The 26,265-nt window shown below is 40.3% G+C and overlaps 2 protein-coding genes across 6 annotated transcripts; one reads left to right on the top strand and one right to left on the bottom strand.

Moving 5' to 3' along the window:
• The first annotated feature begins 50 nt into the window (after positions 1-50).
• On the top strand, positions 51-19,219 carry unm_hu7910 (un-named hu7910). 5 transcript variants are annotated; one of them, XM_076973611.1, is made up of 21 exons: positions 451-1,677; positions 2,863-3,012; positions 3,088-3,159; positions 11,816-11,863; positions 12,785-12,880; positions 13,094-13,129; positions 13,308-13,352; positions 13,496-13,531; positions 13,637-13,699; positions 13,880-14,092; positions 14,186-14,271; positions 14,386-14,472; positions 14,597-14,747; positions 14,828-14,964; positions 15,554-15,652; positions 15,999-16,088; positions 16,411-16,551; positions 17,125-17,260; positions 17,431-17,522; positions 17,984-18,117; positions 18,416-19,219. In XM_076973611.1, exons 1-21 carry the CDS (start codon positions 1,632-1,634, stop codon positions 18,564-18,566), a joined length of 2,109 nt encoding a protein of 702 aa, XP_076829726.1. In that variant the 5' UTR covers positions 451-1,631; the 3' UTR covers positions 18,567-19,219. The 5 variants fall into 5 exon arrangements, with proteins under 5 accessions (XP_076829723.1, XP_076829722.1, XP_076829725.1 ...); XM_076973607.1 differs by lacking the exons at positions 11,816-11,863; positions 12,785-12,880; positions 13,094-13,129; ... (13 more) ...; positions 17,984-18,117; positions 18,416-19,219 and adding exons at positions 52-403; positions 4,995-5,159; positions 6,253-6,294; positions 7,096-7,131; positions 7,668-11,289 and having other exon boundaries at positions 1,596-1,677; XM_076973608.1 differs by lacking the exons at positions 451-1,677; positions 11,816-11,863; positions 12,785-12,880; ... (14 more) ...; positions 17,984-18,117; positions 18,416-19,219 and adding exons at positions 51-403; positions 4,995-5,159; positions 6,253-6,294; positions 7,096-7,131; positions 7,668-11,289.
• Positions 19,220-22,100: 2,881 nt separating this feature from the next.
• On the bottom strand, positions 22,101-26,038 carry ggh (gamma-glutamyl hydrolase (conjugase, folylpolygammaglutamyl hydrolase)). Its single transcript, XM_076972461.1, has 9 exons — positions 25,892-26,038; positions 25,670-25,778; positions 25,408-25,458; positions 24,127-24,211; positions 23,806-23,944; positions 23,312-23,418; positions 23,036-23,126; positions 22,801-22,935; positions 22,101-22,597 (listed from the first exon to the last, which is right to left on the bottom strand). The coding sequence occupies exons 1-9, from the start codon at positions 25,992-25,994 to the stop codon at positions 22,476-22,478; spliced, it is 942 nt and encodes a 313-aa protein (XP_076828576.1). The 5' UTR covers positions 25,995-26,038; the 3' UTR covers positions 22,101-22,475.
• Between the last annotated feature and the right edge of the window lie 227 nt (positions 26,039-26,265).

Here is a 26,265-nt window from a genome sequence, read left to right on the forward strand (position 1 = left end):
CTAGATGTTGTCGTCTAGAGATCGCTGAATCCAGGATCTCGCGAGAAAACGTTTCGCTACGCTCACGTTTGCCACGTTCCGCACGTCCTGTCGCAAAGCGGAATCGGGGAAGCGCGGATCGATGCGATTCAGGAATCGAGGAGCCGGCAAAAGCTGATTGGCTACAGCGCTCAAGACCCCCTGTAATCCTTCCGTCGAGGAGTAGGGATTGGGTGAAGTTTTGTGTCGGTTTCATGCGGTATTTCTCCAACAACAAAGTTTGCAAACGTTACAGCTTTTGCATGAAACTCTTCTGATATTTAGCACAGGAATTGGGGAGTTTAGAATAAAGAGCAACTTGTCCCTCATCCTGCCTCTGTTGTCATGGCCCATAAGAAATCCGCACGCAATCATTCAAAAAAAGGTAACCACTTCTGTTTAATAGCTATCACTACTAAAGTGCGATGAGATGAGATGGTGCACCGACCCTGTTGTGATCGTAGATATATTAACCTATCTAAAATCGTCAGGACAACAGTAGCTAGCTAACAGTTTTGTATTTGAATCCAGTTATACCGTAGACTTCGCTACGTGATGGTACAGTACAGCTAACTAGAGAGCTAAGACAGCTATGTGGCTAGCCATTGTACGTGCCTTATAACTTTACAAGCTGGCAAACATAGAAAGTGGTCTGAATTTGCCAAGATACTCTAACACGTTAGACCTGCTTTGCACATTAGGTATCGGCTATCATCCGCCTGGTCTAAATGGATTACAAACAGTCTGTCAGTCAACCGATGTATGCGCGTCTATCCACCTCGACCATCTAATGCATTGGTTCCCATTTCGGTAGCACTGGTGTGTTGTGGATATGGCCAGACTACCTCACTTCATTCATGTGGTCAGTGTGGCAGAATTAGTCATGATAACCCGAGTCCCTGTGTCTTATCACGGCCTCTTTAGCTCTTCCTACATAGCCACACAGTTATCTAGCCTATTTGGGTCACACATGTTTATTGTCGTTAAACTACATGTTTACATAAAAGTATAAACTGCGTGTGGTCATGTAAACATTTCACACACAATTCTATATTACTGTACCGTAAGATTATTATCTAACATTCACGGAAAGAATAATAAAAGCCTGTTGAATCCGTGTTAAAACGTGAAGAGATGTGAAGATGTTCTAGTATTTACCAAAGACTATTTTGATGTCTGTAATAGCATGACAGCTTTTTCATATTCTGAGACCATCCATGAAGTGAGTGAAAAGGTGGTAAGTTTGTATATGACAACTATTCATATGTTTACCCTGCATTTCTGTAACTCACTGATTGCTAGACATACATAGCAAATACATTTTGCCTGCAAAATTTGCTCAAGTCTCGTGCTCGAGCGTGTGTGTATGAGTGTGTGTGTGCGCGCGTGCCCGCGTGCATGCATGCGTAAATGTGGGAGACTTGTCACTGATGGTCGTATCCATATGAGGCCCATTAGAGTGTGTAGTCACCCCAGCACTAAAAATACCCAGCAGGCAAAGTATGTATCCTGTTGCAGCTGAGCCAGCAAGCACTGTTTCATATGAGCAAAAACAGGACTGGCTTTTTCCCTTGCAGTTTCCTTCGGGAGTGCTAGTCTAGAAACCAAGAGGAATGGGAGAAACTAAAGCAGATGGGACGAAAATGGCAAATTTAACAGGTAGACGGATATCTGAGGAGCGCAAAAAGAAAAGCTGACATGTCTGGAGTGGCGTGAGTGAAGAGCTGCGGACAGCCCGGGCTGGTGCGGTGAAAGTTGCATGTGCGTGTCCCTGCTTTGGGCTGTCCTTTAGCTACACAGTGCAACTTTGGTTTACATGAGTTACAGTGGCTTGAGCGGAAACTGCTTCTCAGCAAAACGGTGTGTCTGTGTCCGTGTGGCTGTGCATGTTTGACACAGGTAAGGCCCAGTTCCCTGACGGTGTGTCACTGAGTTGGAGAGTCGATACAGCAGTGCGCTCTCTCTCCATCGTGCTGTTGCCCTTAAACATAGACCCTTTTATTTATAGTGAGATGACATTGGGCTCAGGCATGGTGACGTGTTTTCTTTTTGGGTCGTAACAAGTTATGGCACGACACCACCGCTTTTACCTCGCTGTTGTTGATGATTCTTCTAACGTGATTTCGTGAATGTCTGGTTTTTGGGGACTTGGTTTGTTGCTTGGCCGTATTATGGTGCGTTTTTCTAGGACAACCCACTGTCCCATTGTCCTTCCCCTGACCCTCTCCTGCTGTCAGAGCAGCAGAAATTTGCACTCAAAGTGATTTAACACATTTCTGTGTATACATATCTATATCTGCATGTGTGTTCATTCTTGTGGTGCCTGGAGGTGGGGGGGGGGGGGTGAGTTTGTGTCTTTGAGCGTGGGGTTTGTACACAGGTGTCCTTGTCAGCAAATATAATACTATCTGTTACATGATCCTGATGTTATTTTGTAGCCTCTGTTCCCTCCATCTTACTCTATTTCACCTGTGCAGCCACTCACAGTCTAAACATATTCTCCAACCACTTCTAAACATATTCCCCAACCCTTTCTAAACATGCTCCCTAATCCCTTCTGGACATTTAAACCTAACCCCCTCTAGACGTTTACTTTACTCCTTGTAAACATATTCCCCAACCCCTTCTAGACATTTACTGTAACCTCTTCCCCTATTCCCAATCGATACTTTAGCCCCAAGCTGTATCCCAATCAAAATGCCTAAAATGCAAGGTTCTTTCACAGAGTAGTTCATTGCAATTTATTTAGGAAATAAATTAATATATGATTATTATTCATTTATAGGGAAAAAAGTATGCATACTGTGTGTTTCTGTTTTTCTACCCATCTTTTTATCTTTTCAGAGAGCCAAGCTGTGCCTCCTGTAAGTAAAGGCAGTAAGAAAGCTGAGGGCAACTCTATCTTCAGCTGGATCTTTGTCCTTGCCCTGTTGGGTGTTTGGATGTCTGTGGCAGTAGTCTGGTTTGACCTGGTTGAATACAACAGTGTTGTAGGTATGCCTTTGCTTCATCAGTACGAGTGCCTGTGTAACGCAGTGAAGAATCATACAAATGTCCTTTATATGCCAGGTTCTCTCGGAGGAGTCTATGACGCTGATGGTGATGGCGACTTTGATGTGGAAGATGCCAAAGTTCTCTTGGGTGAGTGTGTGTTTGCGTGTTTGTGTGTGTGTGTGTGTGTGTGTGTGTGTATGTATGGGTGCACTCCTGCAGTTTGTTTCCTGCATGACTGACTGAGGTTGTTGATTCCTACATCTTTGTTGTAAATGGCTATCAGTAAGGGAATATTATGGGATGTATGCTATGCGTGGATGTTGAAGAGGGTGCTGGATAATTATCTGATAATTACCTGATACTACAGGTCAGAGGTGTTCATTACAGTCCTCAGACTGATTATCTAGATCAGGTCTATTTGTGAGATGACCTGCTCTGGCTAATGACCATGAAGGACTGGACTGAAAACGTCTGTTAGACATGAACTAATCCCCAGTACGTGAACTAATGAGGCTTCCATTGATTTGCTGGCTGCCTTTCTGTGAAATGTCTTTCTCTTTTATTTCAAATGGAACTCATTCCTTTTACTCACCTCAGAAAATGATTCTTCTTACTGTAGAATGTGAGCATTGGTGCCGCCTTTGCTAGAAACATGGTTTGTGGTTCCAACTATATTTGCCAAGTTTATCTGCCAACAACAGCTGCTATTATTATTATTATAGACAAAAATAATGTGAAAAACAAAAACATTTAAGTTTATGATAACAAATGTCAACTTAAAATAACACAGCATTGTGTTATCTTATTTTATCTTATGTTTTTAAAATAAACTGAACCTATAAAGTGCTCGACAAAAGTGTAGGCCAGCGCAAACACTGTTGTTGAGCCCGTTTCTTTGGAACACTATTACAGAGCGGAGCCGCTACTGCTAGTACGTCAGCTGCATATGGATCACACAGTGTGCCTCAGCTGAGCTGAGCCAAACTACACAAAGGGCTGTAACACTCTAGGATTCAGCAACATTAGAGCTCCGGTTGTTAGCAGGTAGATTTTGTAGTTGGTGTGGAATTGATGAATAGGAACCCAGTGTAAACTGACTAAGATTAATGGGCTTTGATACAGGGTTCTGCATTCTGACATGGCTGAACCAAACCAGCAACCCTTCAGAATTTAGAAGGACTTTCCTGTTCATACAAATGCAGCTCTAGTCTTCCTGTTTGTTGTGTGGAGGCTAGTTAAATGAATAAATGAAACTGATATTCATCAGTAAAATGAAAGCCAGCATTATATTTGTGAATGACCTACCTAAGGCAGTATTTCTGTGTGTGAGTCAGAGAGAGAGAGAGAGAGAGAGAGAGAGAGAGAGAGAGAGAGAGAGAGAGAGAGAGAGAGAGAGAGAGAGAGAGAGAATTGGAAGAACAATAAGTGGCCTAAAGAAGAAGATATCCTGTTGCAAAATGTTTGGGTTACCACATAAACAAACTAGTAGGTTTCCATGATAACTGACCCTGATAACTAAGTGTGATAAGTATCTTGAACTCAAAAGGGGATAAAGATATGTGAATAGCCATGCTGTGCCTCTAACTGAAGTAAGCAACCATTCATTAACATGTTCAGTGCAGTGATGTACCAGCAAAAATTAAGAAAAGTGGCTCAGAATTGTTAGTCAGCACGTGCACCAGTGCATCAGTATTCAGTGTTCAGCCACTGACTTCACTGTGAGTGAAGAACAGAAGCCAACTGAGACTGCAGAGCTTCATGGCCCCTGATTTATGATGGGCTACACAAGGAAAGAAAGTAGACCATGCAGTTCAGTGCAAAAACCATGGACACAAACTGTTTCAGGAATCAAGATGTGTTTCAGTAAAACCCAGATTTCAAGTTTCAGTGTTTTCCTCATTTTGCATTTCAGCTCTCTCTCTCCTTTCAACCTTTCTTTCTACCTTTCTCACACTCTTTTCTGCTCTTTCTCTGCCACATAGGCTTGCCTGGCTGTCGCTCTGTGCGCAAAACAAGCGATGATGCTTTAGCAGATGAGAGCTCTGATTGGTTAGAAAGCTCCCTGGCACTTCTCTTTGATGCGCTGTTTCCGTGCGAGGCCGGAGAGGTCGGAGGGCGTGTTGCGGAGGAGGCGGAGAGGGTGGCTGGTATGTTACGAAGTTAGAGGGCATAAGCCCTGTAACTCGACCCGTGGCTCTGCAGGCCGCTGTATGGCTGGAGACCCGTCTGCTTCGAGGCCGCTGTCTCTGCCGTTGACGGTTTAGCGAATGTGCTCGCCCTGTGAAGACTGCACGTGTGCTTGCCTTGTGAAAGAGTCAAAGAAAATTAGGAGATTTGCACAGAACTGTTGTCATTAGTGAATGTGTAAAGGACTTTTAAATGCAGTTAGTGTGCATGTTCCTAAAGAGTGTTGCCATGGACCTCCTTGTTTGTCATCTGTTGGGTTGTTTTTGTTTGTTTTTTTAACTCGCATCTTACTGTTGATGAGATTGCATGGAAAATTCCAGATTGTTAAAATAGTTTATTGTGTGTGTGTGTGTGTGTGTGTGTGTGTGTGTGGGCAGAGTGACTGAAGTTTTTTTTGCAGAGTCAGTGCAATTTGACCTATATATTCTTGCTCAATTTGATGCGGTGTTAACCTGAGCTAACTGGAACGTATTTGGAGTGGAACATATGAGTGCCGTAGTCAGTCTGTTTGTTTTTTTTGTTATCCATCATCCTTTGTTGAACTACAAATGAGGAAGAGGTGTAGACTGTTATAGCTGCCAAAAAACACACAGCCTATTGATTGTGCTGTTGTCTTATTACTGGTAGTGATTTCCCCATTCAAAGCAGAGCTGTGTACATGCCTAGATGAAGGTGTACAGTGTGTTCAGTAATGCCATGACCTACCACACAGGGACAGTCTCTTAATTTAGCTTGATTGGTTGACACTTGTTTAAGTTGGCAGCTATGTGTTTGTGAGGGAATCTGATGTGTGTACACAAGTCTGTGTGTGTTTGACATTTCATAAGTCATTATGTATTTGCAGCATGTTGGCCATGAGGAGGATTTATGTGTGATTATGATTAATTTACCATTTACGGTTAGTATTAGTTCAGGTGGCTTCCTTAAGTTGATGTCTGTTTTTGTTATTACAAAAATGCTACCAGCTATGTGGCAGACTGGTGTGTGTGCGTGTGCACAGTATATCTCCTCATGTGTGAGCCTTCATTCATATGTTTCTTTTTTCTGAATCAGAGGAAACCCCCGTGACCATTAAGAAAAAAGCTGCACGCAAAGGTATTTAAGGACGGACCCTTGTCCGTAGTTGTGGAGCACTGCTTTCTCGCCGCTGTGATTTGTTTGGCTTTTTTATGTCCTATCATGGAAGATCTGCTTGTGGAGTATATTAGATGTGATTTTGCTATACAGTCAGCATAAGCTTTATTACACTACAAATACTACATATATTGTCTCAGACTGATGTATGGTTATGTAGATTTTAGCTGTTTTAAGGAGAATTCATGATTCCTAGCAAAGATGGAAACCTGCAATGTCTTTAAGTGTGCATGGTAATAGTAGCTGCCACGCTTGTGTTGGCTTAGAATGTTTCTTTAGCAGGTTTTAGAATGTGTTAGTGCCTTATAACTTGTTCCTTGCTGTATCAATCAAACTTCATTATAAATGGATGTGACCGAAGCCCTTTGATTGAGCTGAAGGCTGTAAAAGCGCCATTCACAACCTTAGATTTTATTCCACTGCTGTAGGCATGTATGTTTTAGATAGCTAAGCGTTTTTACCTTTAACACAGCCTGACAACTTTAAACATAGGCAGATGTCCATGACTTAATTGTGGTGAGTGACCAGGTTACAGAACTATTCTCATCCACCAAAACATATTTTGATGATAAATAGCTTTACTCAGCTGTACAGGTCACTCGTCTTTGTATGTTAAAAGCTCAGTGCTTATTACATCTAGGCTTATTACTTACTGTGCACTGCACTCCCATTTCAATCTTATGGTCTTGTGCCATGCTCATAACTATATTACTGGTTACGTGAACACAGTCTCTGATGGTGTTTGTCCCCATCTCATTGCAGCTGAGAATGATAAAGACCACCAGCCTAAAAAAAGAGGTACAGAGCATGAGTTGTGCGAAATGTAATTGTGTAATAAATGTGTGCATAATTTTGTGTGGAGCTTGGTGTCATAACTTGGTTAACTGTTGGTCCCAGTGCATTGTTGAGATTGAGGTTTTAAACATTTTTTTATCTGTGATAATCTTGATATTACACTTATGCATTTAATGAAATATACTAATATAATTTGTTTGTTTATTTATTCATTCCTTTGAAAGATGACTCATGTTAAATGAAATTTAACATGTGTAGGATTGGGGTTGTTGCAGTTGATAATACAAAATACTGTGTGAACAACAAAAAAAATTGTTCTAACACAGGGAATGCTTTGATGCAGAGTGTTACATGAATGCCACAGTGACAGTTTTACTTGGAGCTGGCAAGAAATATGCTCTAGCTGGTTTCTTAAAGAGCCTTCATGCAACACTAACTGTTCATGGGCATGAACAACACATTTTTTGCATGGAACGAGGAAATTAGCTTTTACCATTTGAGACCTTTTGAAAATTGAAACTTTTCCTATCCATATCTAGTGCATTCTGCTCGACAAATTGGGGAAAAGCTAAAGGCAGCTCTGAAAGAGCAGCTTCGGATGATCCATGAGAAGATAGAGGCGAAAAAGATTGCTAAGCTAGCACTGGCTGAGGTCCGTAATGTTCTGGCCCAAGAGGAAGAGGAGAGGCAAACTCTGCTTGCTGCTCAGAAAGCCAAGGAAGAGGCTGAAGCTAAACTACGTGAAGAGAAAGAAAGGAAGAAGCGTGAAGAAAAATTAGCTAAAGAGAAGGCAGAGCGAGAACAAGCTTTGCAAGAAAGACTTGCAAAAGAAAAGGCTGAAAAGGAGAAGGCTGAAAGGCTAGCTAAAGAGCAAGCGGAGAGGGAAAAGGCAGAACAGGAGAGGTTGGCCAAAGAGAAGGCAGCAAAAGAAAAGGCAGAAAAGGAGAGATTAGCAAGAGAACAAGATGAGAAGGAGAGAGCTGAAAAAGAAAGGCTAGCAAAAGAGAAAGCAGAAAAGGAGAGAGCAGAAAAAGAAAGGCTAGCGAAAGAGAAAGCTGAAAAGGAAAGAGCAGAAAAAGAGAGACTAGCAAAAGAGAAAGCTGAAAAGGAGAGAGCAGAAAAAGAAAGGCTAGCGAAAGAGAAAGCTGAAAAGGAGAGAGCAGAAAAGGAAAGACTAGCGAAAGAGAAAGCTGAAAAGGAGAGAGCAGAAAAGGAAAGACTAGCTAAAGAGAAAGCTGAAAAGGAGAGAGCAGAAAAGGAAAGACTAGCTAAAGAGAAAGCTGAAAAGGAGAGAGCAGAAAAGGAAAGACTAGCTAAAGAGAAAGCGGAAAAGGAAAGAGCAGAAAAAGAGAGACTAGCAAAAGAGAAAGCTGAAAAGGAGAGACTAGCTAAAGAGAAAGCTGAAAAGGAGAGAGCAGAAAAAGAAAGGCTAGCGAAAGAGAAAGCTGAAAAGGAGAGAGCAGAAAAAGAGAGACTAGCGAAAGAGAAGGCTGAAAAGGAGAGAGCAGAAAAAGAGAGACTAGCGAAAGAGAAGGCTGAAAAGGAGAGAGCAGAAAAAGAGAGACTAGCGAAAGAGAAGGCTGAAAAGGAGAGAGCAGAAAAAGAAAGGCTAGCAAAAGAGAAAGCTGAAAAGGAGAGAGCAGAAAAAGAAAGACTAGCAAAAGAAAAAGCAGAGAAGGAGAGAGCTGAAAAAGAAAGACTAGCTAAAGAGAAAGCAGAAAAAGAGAGACTAGCAAAAGAGAAAGCTGAAAAGGAGAGAGCAGAAAAAGAAAGACTAGCAAAAGAGAAGGCTGAAAAGGAGAGAGCAGAAAAAGAAAGACTAGTGAAAGAAAAGGCTGAAAAGGAGAGAGCAGAAAAAGAAAGGCTAGCGAAAGAGAAGGCTGAAAAGGAGAGAGCAGAAAAAGAAAGACTAGCGAAAGAGAAAGCTGAAAAGGAGAGAGCAGAAAAAGAAAGACTAGCGAAAGAGAAAGCAGAAAAAGAAAGACTAGCAAAACAGAAAGCTGAAAAGGAGAGAGCAGAAAAAGAGAGACTAGCAAAAGAGAAAGCTGAAAAGGAGAGAGCAGAAAAAGAGAGACTAGCAAAAGAGAAAGCTGAAAAGCAGAGGGCAGAAAAAGAGAGACTAGCAAAGGAGAAAGCTGAAAAGCAGAGGGCAGAAAAAGAAAGGCTAGCGAAAGAGAAAGCTGAAAAGGAGAGAGCTGAAAAAGAGAGGCTAGCAAAAGAGAAAGCGGAGAAGGAGAGAGCAGAAAAAGAAAGACTAGCCAAAGAGAAAGCTGAAAAGGAGAGAGCAGAAAAAGAGAGACTAGCCAAAGAGAAAGCCGAAAAGGAGAGGGCAGAAAAAGAGAGACTAGCAAAGGAGAGAGCTGAAAAAGAGAGACTAGCAAAAGAGAAAGCAGAGAAGGAGAGAGCAGAAAAAGAAAGACTAGCGAAAGAGAAAGCCGAAAAGGAGAGAGCAGAAAAAGAGAGACTAGCCAAAGAGAAAGCTGAAAAGGAGAGAGCAGAAAAAGAGAGACTAGCCAAAGAGAAGGCTGAGAAGGAGAAAGCAGAAAAGCTAGCAAGAGATCAGGCAGAAAAAAAGGAAAGACTTGCAATAGAAAAAGCTGAGAAAGAAAAAGCTGAAAAGGAAAGATTAGCTAGAGAAAAAGCTGCAAAAGAAAGAGCTGAAAAAGAACAACTGGAGAAGGACAAAGTTGAGAGAGAGAGATTAGAAAAAGAAAACCTGGCTCAACAAAAGGCAGAAAAAGAAGCTCAGAAAGAAAGAGAAAGACAGGTCAAGGAGAAGACTGAAAAGCTGGCTAAGAAAAAGGAAGTTGAAGAGAAAGAGGAAAAAGTATCTACTAGAGGTCTCTTAAAATCTTCCATTAGGAAAAACAGGAAAGACAACCATTGACAGGTTTAATTAAGTATAATGTGAATCCATGGAAGGTGAGAAAAAGGTCAGGCTTTAAACAGACCTGACCTATCCAGTGTGGACATCACAAAACTTATAACATAAGGTCTGATGACCTCATGAGCGTAGGCTTGAGCTGGTGCCAACTTTCTCATAGCCTGTTTTGGTTGTGTCCAAAGTACAGTAACATTGAGGAGTGGAGCATTTGGCTAAGCCAAATGATGCTTTCCAGTTAAAACCAGTTTCTGTTCTTTTCTTTATGGTTATTTGTAATTTAATCTGTATTTATTGTTATAAAACAAACCAGTCCACCAATCCTGTGATTCTTGATGGGTTTTGATGATAGACTAGCAAAAGAGAAAGCTGAAATGTTGCCATTGATACTTGCCATTGATATTGGCCTGTTCAACTGATATTTGCCTGTTCAAATCAGCGAAGTCTGTTCAAATTAAATGATTCAGTAATTCAGTCAATGCCACCAGAGATTGTTTCAGTTTTCACTACACTCTCAGTGAAGTCTGCTGCTAAATTAGGTGTTTTAAGAGGACTTTGAAGCAGAAAGAACAAAAGATGCAGAAAAAGGCTTTAAAATTTGAATGTACCATTTTCCTCAGAGGGGTGACATCAGTGCATTCAGTTATTTCCAAATACCAAATGACTGATGTATACCTCAGGTGCTTTTTTTGGTTTGTGATCTATTTTCAACAACAAAACAACTTTTTAAAAATTAGGTATTATTAATGTAATCATTTAAGGTTTTTTATTTCATTGTTTTACTAAAAGAACTGATGATTACACTTGGCATATATTTTGATAACTGAAGCTATGGTTTTATTGTGTGGTCTTCGGTCCCCAGTAGACTACAATTAAGACTCACAGCATGGTACTACCTAAGGTCTACAAACAGACCTTTCTGTTTTTTCTTGGTTTCAATCATAGTAGGAAGTGCCAGGATGACTTAGAAATTAGAAGAAATATTACAGATTTTGTGTGAAAGGACTGGCACTATCCTTTGTAGTCTGTTACTGATGTTCTTTGTGTTTGATATTTAGCAAAAATTCAAGACACTTGAATATAACAGTAACTATAACAGTAAGCTTACTGTTATAATTGTAAATTTTAGGGTTTATACAAGAATGTCATAAGACACTATTGTTAATTTTGTCTCAGAAAATAGACTGTGAATAAGGAGATGTATATCTAATACATTTGATTAAAAATTAAGATAGTTTTCTCTATACCCATCTTTATTAAAATGTATTTTATCAACGTGACACCAGGCTTCTATGTTTTGGGATTTGGGTGTGAGTTTGGTTGTGTATTTAAATAGTTGAAAGTTTTGGTGTGAGTTTGGGTGTGTGATAGATGGGTATGTTTAGAGGGGTGTGAGTTTGGGTGTGAGTTTGGGTGTGTGATTATATGGGTGTGTGATTATATGGGTGTGTGATTATATGGGTGTGTGATAATATGGGTGTGTGATTATATGGGTGTGTGTTCAGATGGGTGTGTGTTCAATTGGGTGTGTGTGTTCAGATGGGTGTGTGTGTTTATATGGGTGTGAGTTTGGGTGTGTTTATATGAGTGTGTGTGATTATAAAGGTGTGTGTAGCTGTAGGTCTGAGGTAACACCTTCGTCAGTCATGCAGCTGTTTGAAGGATGTCAGTGTGTTTGCATCTTGTGTGTTTTCTTTCTGATTGGATGGCTGTGATTGTCTGAATAGATTTGAATTTTTAGTGAGATACGTTAGATAAGTCATTACCTCAGGTTTAGTTTTTTTACTTTCTCACAACCACATGCAGGGTTAAAACAAACAACTGAAGCAACGGAGGCACCTCCCAAAAGGGAAGGTAAGACCACAACCACAGTACAACAGCTCCCCTGCCTGCAGTCACCTACACAACTACACAAAATTTGAAATAGTCGTGTTTTTTTTTTGTCAGTCATCTATAAATACACACACACAATGTATGCATTATCATAATCATGTAAAAAAAAATAATAATAAAAAAGCGAAAAGGCTCTAGAGATTCTGGTATGAAATACATAATTGTGGGATGATCCATCTTTCTCATTTGCACCTTGCCATTCAGCTTTAAGGTACAGTGCCCTCCGAACTTTCTGACACAAAAAGATTTTGCAAAGAAGGCTATCAAATGGTTTTGTCTTTTTTGACATTACAGTGGAGATGTGAAAGCATAACATTTGTAAGCTAAATTCATAGAAAACATGAAGCTCATATGTGTGTACAACGCTCATGAACGCTGGGAAAATCTGAGAATATACTAACGAAAGACATGGTTACAACCCGTTTTGCTCATTTTCCCAAGCATGTATATCTGGAGAGCACTGCTACGATGTTTTCTGGCTAAATGTAATCTATCATCTAATGCTTTAAAGAAAGAAATCACTGAATGAGAATGATCTTACTAGAACATTGATGGTAAGTGTGCACAGCAGTAAAAAGAAAACGCTTTTCATATCACAATAACATTTGATGAGCTAGGTGGGAATTGTTTGGTAACACAGGAATGCACCTACTTAAAAGCCAGTTAAGGTCGTTATGTATGCTGACTTAGCATCACCATGTACGCTTGATTTCTTTGTTTATTGATTGCTGTTGGAAGTAATATTTTTTTTCCTTTTTCACAAAACAGGTCACACACAAAATAATTCAAAGCTGTTTTCACGATTTAATAAAAATGTAGATGATTTGTGGAACGTGTAGTTTTGCAGCATCAGAAATGCTCCTTGTGTTCCACTGTATTCAGGTGCAACTTCAGATCAGAAGGCAGCAGAGGGCTCCAGAGACACAGGAAGTGAAGTGGGACCTGATGAACCTGTGCCTGTTACTTCCTTTAATGAAGGCATGTTAATACCATCTTTAAAGTGTTGCCATCACAGATTTGGCCTTTTTCGTTTATTAATATTATTTATCTTTATATTCATATGTGGTTGGATGTTGGGCACTGCTGGGTATACAAGTGAATGTAAATGTCTGTGTATGGTATATACTTCACATTTTCTTTATATAACAATTTAGACAGTAATTCTAGTATCAATATTTTATATCCTTGCAGACAAGACTGCTGCTGGATCTTCTTTTCATGCGTTTGGTTAGTATATATTTCCTTTTGTGTTTTTTCCTTCAGTACAGTTTCATATTATTACTGCTCTGCTTTTTTTAGACCCAAAATTATTCCATTGTATTGTATTGGAATCAGTGTTGGCTTTATCTGAATAATTTTCATGATATTCAACATGGTAACATTATGTCTGTCTTATGTACTGTAGATGCCTCCTTACCAGACTCACAAGAATACATTGACAGCACTGGAAGTAAGATCACCACGATTTGTATGAAGAACATTAGCCACCAAACATATTTAAACAAAAACATTGCAGTATTATTGTTTATCCATGTTAAGCTTTTTGATGTTACGAGTTTGACAGTTTATGGATAATAAACTTGTATGTTTCAGAATTGGTGGTAGAGGCTTCACCTGAGAAAACTCTAGGTAATATTAATAGTTCCTGACAAACTGACCTCTCCCAGAATAAGTCCTTATACCAACATCAGTGTTTACTTGCAAAGTGTGATCTGTGTTCTGTGTCTTTTTCAGAACTATCTGCAGCAGAAAGATACCAAGATGAAGAATTATACCATGTACATCTGGAAGAGACTAGTATGCTATGTTCATAAATATCAAAGGGTTTCTTTTGTAAATTTGTTTTGTGAAGAGATTCACACTCATTGTTTAGAATTCATTGTACAGATGTCCTCTTCTCAGGAGAACAGGCAACTCTGCTCAGGTGCTGGAGTAGAACTAAAATATCACATTGCATTTAATATTTTCTTCCCAAAGAGTCTACACCAAAAGACACACCTGGAAGTAAGGTTTCAACAGACATTACATTGGAGCCTGAACCTACACTACCTCTCACTGAGACTCCAACCCAGACTCCGCCTCAGCCCCAGACTCCACCCGAGACGTCTGAACCAGAAGCTCCTTCAGAAACGATAACAGAGTCTCAAGCTGGGCACGAGTCTGCAGCAGAGGTTACAGCAGAAACGGCAGGTGGGTTCAACAAATTTTACAAAAAGCATTTTAATTAGAAATTTGACTCTTTGGGGTAATTTTATTTTATGTGTCTGTGTTCATGTTGCACAGCCAAGAAGAAAAAGCCAAAGCTCTTCAATAAATTTGACAAAACAATCAAATCTGAAATCAGTGCAGCTGACAAACTGCGTAAAAAGGTGGGCCCCATGTCCAATTCTTTGCTAACTCAGGAATACGTTTTTTGAAGAATTCCTGAAATGCAGAAAGTATGAAAATGAAAATCTGTAATAGTATTTGACTTGATTCTGTAGGGAAAAGTTGAGGAAGCTCTACGTGCCTTTGAGGCTCTTGTGCAGAAGTATCCTCAGAGTCCCAAAAGTCGCTATGGCAAAGCTCAGGTAAATGATGCTGATCAAAATAGACCAGCACTCTCTTACTGCGCATTATGATGTGTGTCCATTAATAAAATACACATGTGTGTGTGTAATATACATATATATACATGCATATGTATATAAACAGGCTGAGGACGACATGGCGGAGAAAATGCGCAGCAATGAGATGCTGCTGAAGGCGGTGAACACTTACAGGGAGGCTGCCGAGCTCCCCGACGTCCCTGCGGATCTCGTCAAAGCCGCACTGAAGCGCCGCGCTGACAGACAGCAGTTCTTAGGTACGCGCACCAACCTACCCACACCAACTGGTCGCTTCTCTGAGGTCCGACCCTAAACCGCAATTCGTGTGCACGTGCAGGCCGCATGAGGGGCTCGTTGGCCACCCTGGAGAAGCTAGTGCAAATTTTCCCGGAAGACATTAGCTTGAAGAATGATCTGGGAGTGTCTCATCTGCTGATCGGCGATAACAAGGGGGCCAAGCAGGTTTATGAGGAGGTGAGGCTGTCTTGGTTTTGTGTAGTGAAGAGAAAACTCTCTAGTGAAGAATGGTTTCCTTTCCTTGATGAACTGAATAAAACTGTGTGTATTTGTGAATGCTCTTGTTGGACACTTGGCTTTGCTTTCATGCCATTTTCCTCAACTAAAACAAATTGGGGTCTGCCAGTATTCCACATTTAGTCTCATCTTCTAGATCACTAGGCCATCATGACAGATAGCTGTTCTGCAGTGGATCTGGAAATGACATGTTGTTTTGTCTTTTTAAAGTCCACTCAATTCCACATTAGAACTATTCCAAATTCAGATGTCACCTTTGTACTCCATATGCCTGGCTTCACCATATGTGTCAATCATATTTCCCTGTTTTCAAAAAAATAAAGCTAAAACTGGTATATTTGACAATCTGGGTATAACATGCTATTTATTACATTAAAAATATTCTGTTGCTTCCTTGTCAGATGGGATACACCTCTCATTAAGAACTTGGATGGTGGTGTGATAATGACAAAAAAAGATTTCCCCCTTTGTCTGATCTTTCCCTTTTTCTTCTGATCTTTTCCTTCATCTGATGTCTCTCCCTTCAAAGGTTTTGACTGTGTCTCCGAACGATGGGTTTGCCAAAGTGCATTATGGATTCATCCTTAAATCTGAAAATAAGATTGCAGAAAGCATTCCTTACCTCAGGGTAAACCTCACAGTCCCTCACACACATACAGTATGTACTTAATCGAAATGAACTGAATTGAATGAATTAACTGAACTGAAATCAATTTGGTTATTCAAATATTGTGGATTAAACAGTCAGTAGATCAAAGACATTACTGCACTAGTATACTGTGAGGTTTCAGATAGTGTACATAAGCCAGCTATAACAGTATAGTATAGTGTGTGTATAGTAATGTTTGTTTATGCAGCACAATTCCATATTCAGAGTTCAGCTGTAATCTGATGACAGCTCACCTTGGTGTGGAGCTGGGGCCAGTCCCGTACTGTCGGATTTAGCATGTCCGAATGCGTACATATGTGTCCAGGAAGGTTTGGAGTCTGGGGAACCCGGCACAGATGACGGGAGGTTTTATTTTCACCTTGGCGATGCCCTGCAGAGGACAGGAGACGTGAGTGTAAGTTGTCACCCCGGTAAAACAAACAAAACAAAAGCAATGCACTTTCACGTCTATCCCAGATGCTACAATGAAGCATGTGCTCATATGTGTGTACAGTGAATTGAGTGCTCGTATGTGTGTACAGTGAAGCGTGTGCTCGTGTGTGTGTATAGTGAAGCGTGTGCTCGTATGTGTGTACAGTGAAGCGTGTGCTCTTATGTGTGTACAGTGAAGCGTGTGATCGTATTGTGTGTACAGTGAAGCGTGTGCTCGTATGTGTGTACAGTGAAGCGTGTGCTCTTATGTGTGTACAGTGATGCGTGTGCTCTTATGTGTACAGCAAGCCTACGCCTGGTACGAGGCTGGATACCAACATGGCCATTTTGCGTCCGTGTGGCAGAGGTCACTTTACAACGTGGCTGGACTGCGAGCTCAACCGTGGTGGACGGCCAAGGAAACTGGATACACCGACCTTGTCCGGGTACTGAATTCCTCGCCTGCATCACTACAGCTGTACCAGCACAATATGTGAATACCAGTTCTGAACACCTCAAATAGTCCTTGAAATCCAGATATTGTAAATGTCAAGTAATTAATGGAACATTAACCTTAAGCTTATAACTTGAGGGTTTGGGGCAGTTGACATTGTTGAACAGTCTCCTAGAGTTAGGAAGAGTAACACTGTTCAGTGAGCTACACTGTGCACCTGCAAGCTTTTGGTAAACTGTATGATAGAAGTCTGTGAGTGGGTTAAGATGAATATATTTAAACACAGAGCAACTATAGGTCATTTCAACATACCAGTATGCAACCAGTGATCTTTTATTTTGAAAATGCAAAATAAAGGAAATCTAAAAAGTGTAATGACTAGTTGAATTCTGACTAAATTCCTCCGAATTTCCATGATACTAATGTTTTACTTTCATTATATAGAGTGTTGCGTTTAGATGAGGTCAGTAAGTGGTTTTGTCACTGTGTACTTGTGTATATGTGTGTGTAGATATACATGTGTATATGTGTGTGTAGATATACATGTGTATATGTGTGTGTGTAGATGCTGGAGCAGAACTGGAAGACCATCAGAGATGAAGCACTAACCGTGCTGGATGCTAAATCTGGACACTTTTTGCCAGAGGATGAAAATCTTAGAGAGACAGGAGACTGGGGCCAGTTCACACTCTGGCAACAAGGTAATATGCACACAAAACAACCATAAATATGCATCAATAAAGACAGTACAGATGCATCAATATAGTAACATACATGAACATGCTAAATAACTCATGCATCTTGTGTCATGTGTAACGAAGACGTCTAAAGAGAAGCATACATGAGCTCATGTTTGAATTGTATTTTGCAGGGCGGAAGGTGGCTTCTGCCTGTCAGAGTGTTCCCAAAACCTGTGCTTTGATGGAGCGTTACCCAGAAGCCACCACTTGCAAGAGAGGCCAGGTAAAGATGCTTAGTATAGGATTCACATCATCTCTGTGCACCACCTCCCACTTAAACCAGGCCCTGGGTTAAATTGTGCATATTTATTTAACGATTTTTAAAAATTTCATTATTCATTCTGATCCCCAGATCATCTGAAAATGTTTAGATTTCCAAATCAAATTTAATAATTTTTAAAAAGGCTTTGTTGTTTTTGTATTTAGTTTTTTATTGTTGTGAGCTACAGACCACCAGTTGATAACCCCTGTAGTATAGGGTTTCTCAACCTGTGAATAGTGTACCACCAGAGGACAATATAGTTTCTAGTGGAGCGTTAATGGTACTATAAGTCATAAAAGTATTAGTGAGGGGGGATTGGATTAAAAAGACTAACAGTAAATGGCCATATATTTGATTAGGCGGTATGAATGTATGTCCTACCTTCTGCCATTTCTCCCATTCTGTCTGTCCTTCTCCGTCAGATAAAGTTTTCAGTGATGCAGCCTGGGACGCACGTCTGGCCTCACACTGGTCCCACTAACTGTCGCCTGCGTATGCATCTGGGCCTCGTCGTTCCGCCCAGTGGCTGCCTGATCCGCTGCACCAACCAGACCAGGTTAGCAAACAAACTAGCACGCGCCCCACTGGGGTAGCCACGAACGCTCAAAACAGGAGCTTCAGTAGTAGTCTGTGTTTTTAAAAATAATGACATATAATGATGATTATCATCATTTACCAGTAATAAACACATGTACCTATGTGTATTTACTAAAGTAACTACCAAATGAGTTGTGGATACATTATAACTGGTGTTGAGTGGGTAATGTTCATTTTGTATTTTTATACTGTTTTGTCTGTTTATTCCTTTAAAAATCCATTACAAATAAATGGGACAACAACTGTGTGTCTTACAGGAAGTGGGAAGAGAGCAAGGTGTTGATATTTGACGATTCATTCGAGCACGAGGTGTGGCAGGAAGCAGACAGCTACAGACTCATCTTCATTGTGGACGTCTGGCATCCTGAACTCAGCCAATCACAGAGACACACACTGTCACCCATATGAAGATAATAGTGATTCCCAGAACTTTATTATGAACTTTTAGCCAATCTGAGTGACTGCTTGGAGGTCTTAGCCAATCAGATTTCTCATCTCTGGCTGACCTTTGGTACTGAACAAGGGGCCAAATGAATGTACACTGCTCTTTTATTTTAAATCATGGATAACACCATTGTTTTGGTCACGATATAGATTACCATTTCTGCTTAGGTAAGGCTTTATCTAGTTTTGATCAGATGTTCCTGGGATATGTAAAAGCAGATGGAAAATGGTGAGTAATTTGAAAATCTGCAAGAGTTGAGAATGAGATTACTGAAAGAGACCAAGATGAAGCATTATGGAAACCCCTTCCCCACACACACAGCTGCATCACTGTGTATTGGTGTACAAATATATTATTTTAGCTATATGAAAATATGCCACTTAAAAGGTCATGAGAAACATTTCATAATGACATGCAAATTATGTGACTTAACATTGCACTATGTGGTGTGTGTGTGCACCTGTCTGTGCGTGTGTGTGCGCGAGCGTGCATGTTTGTGTGTTTGAATCAAAATGATTGCAGCCTCACTGGTCTGTTAAGTATTCTGTCGTAAAAAAAAAAAAGCTGTGTGCCTTATACACACATTTGCTGAACCTGGTCAAATATTCACTTTTCATGCCATGGAAACTCAAAACAAACTATTTTTGTTAAATAAAACAGAGTTCTAATTACTGGGTTTTGCTTTATTCATCTAACTGCTTACTGGCTGCATCCTGATTTTTCAGTCCCTCTGAATTATGCAAATTCAGATTAAATTCAGATTAAAGATGCAGTGCAGATTAAATGCAAAATCAATGGAATAAATCTGATGATCATGGTAGAAATGGCTGCACCAAGGTGATTTTCAATGGTGGCTTAATTTATGAAGGATTGTGGCTTAAAGCAACATGTCTGCATTGTTTCTTGTTGTTTTTTATTGTCTATGCCACTCAAGAATAGGAGCTTCTGGATTAATGGTCACATGTCAGATAACTATATTGCCTTACTGTATTGCTGGATACCCTAACATCTTTGATGTTTCATTACAAGACACATAGTAAGTATACTGCAAAACAACATGCTGTTAAATCCACAAATTCAAAATTCATTATTTGTCAGCAGATGTTTAAGAGAGTTCCATGAGTCTGTTGAGGTAAATGGCTACCAGATTTGCACACAGAGTGAACATGGCTCATTCCTCCTAGCAGATTTGGTCCACATTCAGGTTGGTTGCGTGACTAATTTCCAAATGGTACAACTGATTCTCAGTAGGAATGAGATCTGGACTTTGACTTGGCTCTTGTAGAAGATTTTCCTTTTTGGTTTTTTTTTTTATACAAACACCCTTCCATGGATGCTTTGGGATGTGGATTTGTTTTGAATAGATGTAATGCCCATTGTTAGAGTTTTGAAGATAAAAAAAAAAAGATGAAATTACATGATTCAGACACATCTGAATAGTGTTATTTCAGTTTTATTTTTATTAATTTGCTTACTCATGAAAGCACTTTATTCGGTATTTTGTAAAAGGCCCCTTGGCAGCATCTGCAAGTCTACTTGTATGCATCCCTAAAAGTATCGCCCACTGGGTTTGAGCAGAATCGCATTCTTTATGGCAGAAACTCTCAAGCTCGTTATATTGGAGATGTGTCTCATTACCAGTCCCTTTAACTCACTGAGAAAAACAAACATAGCATCATGCCACCACCATGGTTCACAGTAAGGATATTATTAGCCAAGCACCATTTCAGAATGACTGAGGCCACTGTGCTGGGAACACTTGAAGCCTCAGATATTGTTTTATACTGTAAACTTGCCCAGATCCACGCCTGGCCAGTTTTATTGCAGAGATCCAAAGTTCCTTGCACTTCACATTTTGGTTTATGACACAGTGTAGATTGCTGTCACTTATATACCCAGGTCTGAATATGGCAGCAAACATGTCCCTCACATTTGCAGCTTTGTAAAAATTGCATATATTTAATATCCACAGGTACATTAATTCAAATGCTGAATAAAAATTAAATGTATTGCTTCATGTTAAAATTTTACAATTGAATATCTACAATCAAAAAAATATAATATATAACAAAATTTGCAAAGAACATGTCACTGAGTTTCATCTCATTGGCCTTACCATAAAGAATGCCATATTATGAAATAATTAGAAGTCTGTAAGAAGTCCATCCTGGGTCAGCATTCAGAAGGAAGCAGGACTCTTACAAAGAGCACATGGTGAGGCAGCCCATTATTTTCAAATGTGTATAAAGCTTATTAATATTTGTGAGATTAATGAAGAGTGGTATGAGAGTTTATGGAGTCCATCTTGTAAAAGGCAAGTTTTAAGTCAATTTGTCATTGGTGTTCCTTGTTCCTGGTGTTACAGCTCTTGTAACACCAGTGATGATAAATAAAACTAACTTTGAGTAGCAGTTTTGTAAAATAAAATCTGACATATTGAGAGGTTAATTAAATATCCAGACAAATTGAATGGCTTAACCCTCCTATCGTCTTTGGGGTCAATTTGACCCCATTCAATGTTTATCATTGAAAAAATAGTAGTTGACTTTTTTTCTTTTACTTCATATTTCATGACATTTCCTAATTTGATGGGGACAAGTGATAAAGCATAAAATTTTCATGATGATTTTTTTTCAATGTGCTGAACACATATTGCACCCATCGGTGGTCCTCAGGGGTCAATTTGACCCCAAGCTGTTTTAACTAGATTTGTATGAAAAATTCAAGATAAATTCATTCTAATTGAAAAGTTTGGCCTGATGGTGGCGCTAGAGGACAGGTCAACTCACAGATTTTCAAGGGGCTATTTATGTATTCAACAAATAAATAAAGTGCCTGTCCAGGGCCGGTGTCAGGACATAGGCTATACAGTGGGGGGGGCGTCAGAAAATTTTGGGGGTGGCGAATGTAAATGGTTGACCTGGAGGGGGGGGGGGGGCAATGTAAGTTGTTGACCGTGGGGGGGGGGGGGGTGGGTGGGGGTGGTGAACATAAGTTGTTGACCGGTGGGGGGGGGGGGGGGGGGGGGGTAGCAGGTGAGGGGGCGCCATATAGCGATTATTGTAAAATAAATGGGTCTTATTATTTACATTGAGGGGACGGAACACATCGCCTGGGGGTGGGTGGGGTCAGGGAACGTAAGTTTTTGACCGAGGGGGGGGCCGAGGGGGCGCCGTGTAGCGATTGTTGTAAAATAAATGGGTCTTATTATTTACATTGAGGGGGCGGGACACAACGCCTGGGGGGGGAAGGGAACGTAAGTTGTTGACCGAGGGGGGGGGGGGTGGTGGCGAACGTAAGTTGTTGACCGGGGGGGGGGGGGTGGTGGCGAACGTATGTTGTTGACCGGGGGGGGGCCGAGTGGTTGAGGGGGCGCCGTGTAGCGATTGTTGTAAAATAAATGGGTCTTATTATTTACATTGAGGGGGCGGGGCACATCACCTGGGGGGGGGTTATAAATTGTTGACCGAGGGGGGGAACGTAAGTTGTTGACCGAAAGGGGGGGGGGGGGGGGGGTGGCGAACGTAAGTTGTTGACCAGGGGGTACCGGGCAGGTGAGGGGGCGCCGTATAGCGATAAATAAAATAAGTAAAACAAATGGGTCTTATTATTTACATTGAGGGGGTGGGACACATCGCCTGAGGGGGCAACGCCCCCATTTGCTCCCCCACCCCCACCCCCCCTGTGGGGCCGGCCCTGTGCCTGTCCCAAAAATGTGGTCAACAATATTCTGTAAATCATTTTCTAGAGTCAAATATCCCTGGGGTCAAATTGACCCCAAGGACGAATCGTGTAGTAGTATATTTGAGGATAATAGGACAGTTAAGGTTGTCGAATACTTTTGTAAGGGATTATCAAAGGAGGGGGGAAAATTAATCAAAAAAATACATTTGCTCAAATGATGTCATCATTCCGGTGTATTCTGGAACATAGTTATAAATTAAAGCTTTCTGTTCCTCTTCTTTGCTTGAAAATCTGTGAAGACTTTTTCTAGCTGTTGAAACAAAGGGCCATAGGGGAAGAAAATCTTTAATTTTTGCTGTCTGACATTATTGGTTCTTTATTCCATGTACGATTTAATCAATAACATCTAATGTAAAAAATTAACCTTTTATATTGGTCTTAAACTTGTTTAAAATGTCATCAAATCTGACAATGGTGTAATATATTACAGGGTTGTAAATGAAATTTCCGTACCTTCACTGACAAAAAAGTGGGACATGTAGAAGGTGGTCTTGATGGCAAAGGCAGAGTGGGGAATGTAGGAGTGGGTCCATTCAAAGGCATTCTTCTCTGGGTGCCACTGGGTTCCATAGACTGGCAAATCATATGCTGTGTACAGGGAGAAGACACAAAGGATAAGACTGATTACTTACAATGGTCATTTTCCCCATGTGTGCACTATTCCTATCTGCACATTACGCGTTGTCACCTTCCACTGTCGATACAAACTCGATTTGTCCATCCATGTTGGTACTCAGAATTCTGTAGAAAGCCCTGAGCTTCTCATTCCCACTGAAACTCTGTTGCAGAGAAAAATGGGTCACTGGTTAAAGATGCTGTGGTAGCTGTATGATGGTGTCAGTGTTTGTGTCAGCAGCATTATTCATTCATTTGTGTAGTCAAAGTGGGCCACCATCTTTGTAAGAGATGATGATTAGCAAATGCATAAGCTCTGCACTGACAAAACAGCAGGCAATATAAATACCTCAGTAGTGAGACTCCAATTATGAGAGTTCTCTGTGAGTGGTTCTTTTGCCAGTGATGTCATCAGATCCTCTGGAAAATCCTTGAACATTCTACTGTTCTTCACCTCTAAGTCAACAATAAAACAAACTACCCGGTTAAACTCTTATAATTGCCACTACTGGACTGGGATTACAAGGCCATTTTTCAATTGTAACGTTTGTATTCCTAGCAGATCAATGTCTGTCTAATCAAAGCAACAGAATGATTCCAGTATTGGAAACCAGTAACTTCATTAGTGCAGACTGAAGTAAATTTGTGGCACTTAACCTCCCCAGGCACTGCAGCATGTGACTGCCCAATGTACGTCCAAGTACGTGTGTGTGTGCTGTGCTAATCTGTGTATGTGTGTGTTTACTCCAGATGGGTTAAATGCAGAGAGGAATTTCCCAGATGGGATCAATAAAATACCTCTTCATCTTCATATTAGTGAACTTCAGTTTTGAGGTACTGCACCTTTGGTAAAGTTCAATGGTAGAGCAAGACCACTGGTATCAGTGTGTGATCGTAGTAACTCTCCACTAGTTAGCTTGGACAGCATCTCAAAGCCGAGGCATGTTCCCCACACAGGAAAATAATCTCCCTTTGAGTTGGCCTGTAACACACACACACACACACACACACACACACACACACACACACACACAACATATTCAATCATCAGCTATGCCCCTTTCATCAAGTTATAGGTTTCTTTTACTTTCAGAGTTCTTGGTCTCATGTGCATCACAAAAGTAGATCGGTATGTCCAGTCATTAAGTTAAATGCACCTCTAACCTCTAGAGCAAGACTGTAGAATATTTCAGCTGCTTTGGCATAACCAGATGAAACAATGCTGGCGCGACCACCTGGAAAAAGTATTCTGTAGAGAAATCAGGATCCATAGGTTAACATTTACACTTAAATCCAGCAGAAAAAGGACTGAGTGTACCCACATGATTTTTCAATCTTAGATCATTTATGACCTTAACTAGTGCTGTTTCAGTGCTGTGGAGGCATATGAAACCAGACTGAAAAGTGTAGTTTATTTGGTTTGCTTAAACATAATCATTCAACTGTCACAATTTCAATGATATTGCCAAGAAAAGAAGGTTGATAATTACTGAGAATTGTGGGATCAAGATTTCTGTTCTTTAGTAGTGGTTTAACCACTGAAATTTTAAGAATACCATGTCATACTATGTCAATTTCTTGGAAACAAGACATTACAGTTAGCCTGAATAACTGATGTTAGGGTTAACAGTCCATTACTGCCTGTTGCTATGGTGGGCCTTATACTGGTTATTTTGTCTCTAGAAAATATTGAAAACTCATCACATTTTTAATCTGAAACAAATTAAGGGAAGACACAGGAGGTGGGATTTACCACCCAGTCCATCTTCTGAACAGGGCAGCAGAGTTGTTATTGGATGCATCAGTCTAGGTATAGACATGATTTTTCCATAATTAAAACAATATCAAATGCACAAGACACACAGGGCTCAAATATCCAATATAATATAAATGCAGCTATTGACACCATTGGGCAGGAAATTCTGGAAGGTATTTCACAGCTGGGAAGAACACTAGTCACCAACAGAAACAATCCGCCCATCAGAATGTCAAAAGTACAGAATGATCCTTCGTAGATAAATTAAACGTTTACCTAGAACGGTAATGAAGAAATGAATCCTTTTAACTTGTAAAAATAACTGTACAGACCAACCACTAGAACTAGCAGAGAAATGTCTGAACAGCAAGGAAGCAAGACATTTACAGCATTCACCAGACTGTCTTGGCCACAGTAACTTAAAGATGTCCTTTGTTCTGTCATTAAAAATATTGCAATCACAAACAAGTCAAGGAACACCATCAAGCTAATGCCCTGTCAGGACCAGAAGTCTGTATGAATACAAGAACTCAGAGAATATAGAACACAGCACAATATCATTTACACTATTTGGCAGAAGGCCCTTACTCAGAGGGACGTGTTCAAATGCTCTGCAGTCTCATATGGATCAGTATAGTATACTGCAGAGTGATTAAAGTGAAAATGATTCCTGCGGTTCTGTCTCTCACCCATTTATGGATTTGAAGATCTGGGTGTAGTACTCCTCAGACCTGTGGATCCTGAAGTCAATAAGAAAGCTGGAGGTGTAATTCTGCAATTGTGTTAAGAAGTACAAAAATGCTAGCAGTATTTCCCAGATATTTTTACTTTAAAAGACACGTGAACATTTGTCATATTGTATACGTCTGGACAATTGGCAACTCTAAGCCATAACCTCGAACACGTCTTACTTGACATTAACAGCGCAGTTTAATGACTACTTAAACTTACATCACAGGAACAACTCGTGCGCCCGCTGACTCGAGATACTTAACGTAGGACGCTGCAATGTAAGCATTTTTGCCAGGCGTCGGCGTATACCACTCCTGCGCAAGAATACCTTGACAGAAAAAATTGTGTTAATTACAATTTTGCAGTAAATGGCCTGTCATGAACTGAAACTATAAACATTTAAATTTAAATAACATACATATTTCAAACAACTTGCTTTACCTATAACTGGACTATTATTTATTTCGACTACTGGTGGAATATAAACAGAAGAAACTGTATGCAGAAATATCAAGAAGCTCAGAACGAAGAAGCTGCACATCATCTTAGTACGAAAACAAAACAACTTCGTTTCGTGTCGCAACTACGATTTCGTTTCGCGTTGTGACGTCATGTGGCCACGTGATATCCCTTAAATAAATAAAGACATTTCTTATATATGTCTTCCACATGTAAGGGTTAATTAAATTGTAGATTAGCATGGTGTGAGCAAGAAGCTCATATTAATTGCTGGCGCTTTAATTATTAGTTAGTACTAATAGTTAGTACGTAAAAAATCAAAACAAATGTATAAATAAAAATTGAGCATGGCCAGA

The sequence above is a fragment of the Brachyhypopomus gauderio genome, chromosome 14 (genome assembly GCF_052324685.1).
Source record: "Brachyhypopomus gauderio isolate BG-103 chromosome 14, BGAUD_0.2, whole genome shotgun sequence".
Classification (NCBI taxonomy): Eukaryota; Metazoa; Chordata; class Actinopteri; order Gymnotiformes; family Hypopomidae; genus Brachyhypopomus; species Brachyhypopomus gauderio.

What these genes read in the sequence shown, in the direction of transcription:
- unm_hu7910 (XM_076973607.1), top strand. Translation starts at nt 1,632, where the DNA reads ATGGGAGAAACTAAAGCAGATGGGACGAAAATGGCAAATTTAACAG. An exon ending in TGAATACAACAGTGTTGTAG is followed by an intron (nt 3,013 to 3,087) that starts GTATGCCTTTGC and finishes TTTATATGCCAG; the next exon opens with GTTCTCTCGGAGGAGTCTAT. An exon ending in GGAGGCGGAGAGGGTGGCTG is followed by an intron (nt 5,160 to 6,252) that starts GTATGTTACGAA and finishes TTTCTGAATCAG; the next exon opens with AGGAAACCCCCGTGACCATT.
- ggh (XM_076972461.1), bottom strand. Translation starts at nt 25,994, where the DNA reads ATGATGTGCAGCTTCTTCGTTCTGAGCTTCTTGATATTTCTGCATACA. An exon ending in ATTGGAGTCTCACTACTGAG is followed by an intron (nt 23,127 to 23,311) that starts GTATTTATATTG and finishes TCTCTGCAACAG; the next exon opens with AGTTTCAGTGGGAATGAGAA. An exon ending in GTTTGTATCGACAGTGGAAG is followed by an intron (nt 22,936 to 23,035) that starts GTGACAACGCGT and finishes CCCTGTACACAG; the next exon opens with CATATGATTTGCCAGTCTAT.